This window comes from Myotis brandtii, unplaced genomic scaffold (genome assembly GCF_000412655.1).
Source record: "Myotis brandtii unplaced genomic scaffold, ASM41265v1 C42061392, whole genome shotgun sequence".
Lineage (NCBI taxonomy): Eukaryota > Metazoa > Chordata > Mammalia > Chiroptera > Vespertilionidae > Myotis > Myotis brandtii.
In genome coordinates, this window is record NW_005316980.1 from 1 (window position 1) to 1,039 (window position 1,039).

General features: G+C 54.1%; 1 protein-coding gene across 1 annotated transcript; it reads left to right on the forward strand.

Moving 5' to 3' along the window:
- Nucleotides 1-244: 244 nt before the first annotated feature.
- LOC102243773 (NAD-dependent protein lipoamidase sirtuin-4, mitochondrial-like) lies at nt 245-995 on the forward strand (the record flags this gene model as incomplete). The annotated part of the gene is made up of 2 exons (XM_005852900.2): nt 245-599; nt 696-995. Coding segments are annotated over 2 exons (508 nt in total), but the record flags the coding sequence as incomplete, so codon positions are not given.
- Nucleotides 996-1,039: the final 44 nt, after the last annotated feature.

Sequence of the window (1,039 nt, forward strand, 5' to 3'; positions counted from 1 at the left end):
GGGAAAACTGGTTTTGGCAGTAAGGAGATCATTTCTGTGGTAGAGAATTTGCAGTCGTGCTAAGGATAAAATGAGCTCGTGAAGGGTAAGCAGGGAGGGTTCAGTAAGGAGACGGAGGTACATTACTTGTTCTGGAAGGTCGACAGCGGAAGGAAGGTGGGAAACGGAGGTAGCTAAGGAGTCATGAGAAGATATTCCTAAAACTGGGTGATGGGAAAAGGAAGTGGTGATGGAGGGACTGAAGAGTTGGGGATGCATGTGCCTCCCCAGGACAGGCGTTCATCGGCCTCCTCTTGGCTTTCAGGGTCCTCTGCCTGGCCTGTGGAGAGCAGACCCCGCGTGGGGTGCTGCAGGAGCGCTTCGAAGCCCTGAACCCCACCTGGAGGGCCGAGGCCCACGGCCTGGCTCCCGACGGCGACGTCTTTCTCACGGAGGAGCAGGTGCAGAGCTTTCGGGTCCCCCCCTGCGCTCGCTGCGGAGGCCCCCTGAAACCAGATGTCGTTTTCTTCGGGGACACAGTGAACCCCGACAAGGTCGACTTTGTGCACAGGCGCGTCAAAGAAGCCGACTCTCTCTTGGTGGTGGGATCGTCCTTACAGGTATTTGTCGGTCACCCCCTTTGGGAGCCTCTCCGGGGCTCCCGACTAGCGGTCTCTTCCTGCATCTCTTACCTGTGCCGCCTCCTGCTCCGCCAGGTGTACTCTGGTTACAGGTTTATCCTCACTGCCCGGGAGAAGAAGTTACCAATTGCGATACTGAACATCGGGCCCACGCGGTCGGACCACTTGGCCTGCCTGAAGCTGGATTCTCGGTGTGGGGAGCTGCTGCCTTTAATAGACCCACAGTGACCACGGCCTGATGTTCCTGAGCCAGAGCTGGGACTTTTGCGTGTATCCAGCTGCTAAAGGTAAATGCCTTCTCAGATACACAATTCCAGTTCCCATTCATCTGAGAGCACTGACAAAATATAGAAGGTTCTAGGCTTCTTTTTTTTTTTTTGGCTTTAAAAAATATATTTTTATTAATTTCAGAGAGTAAG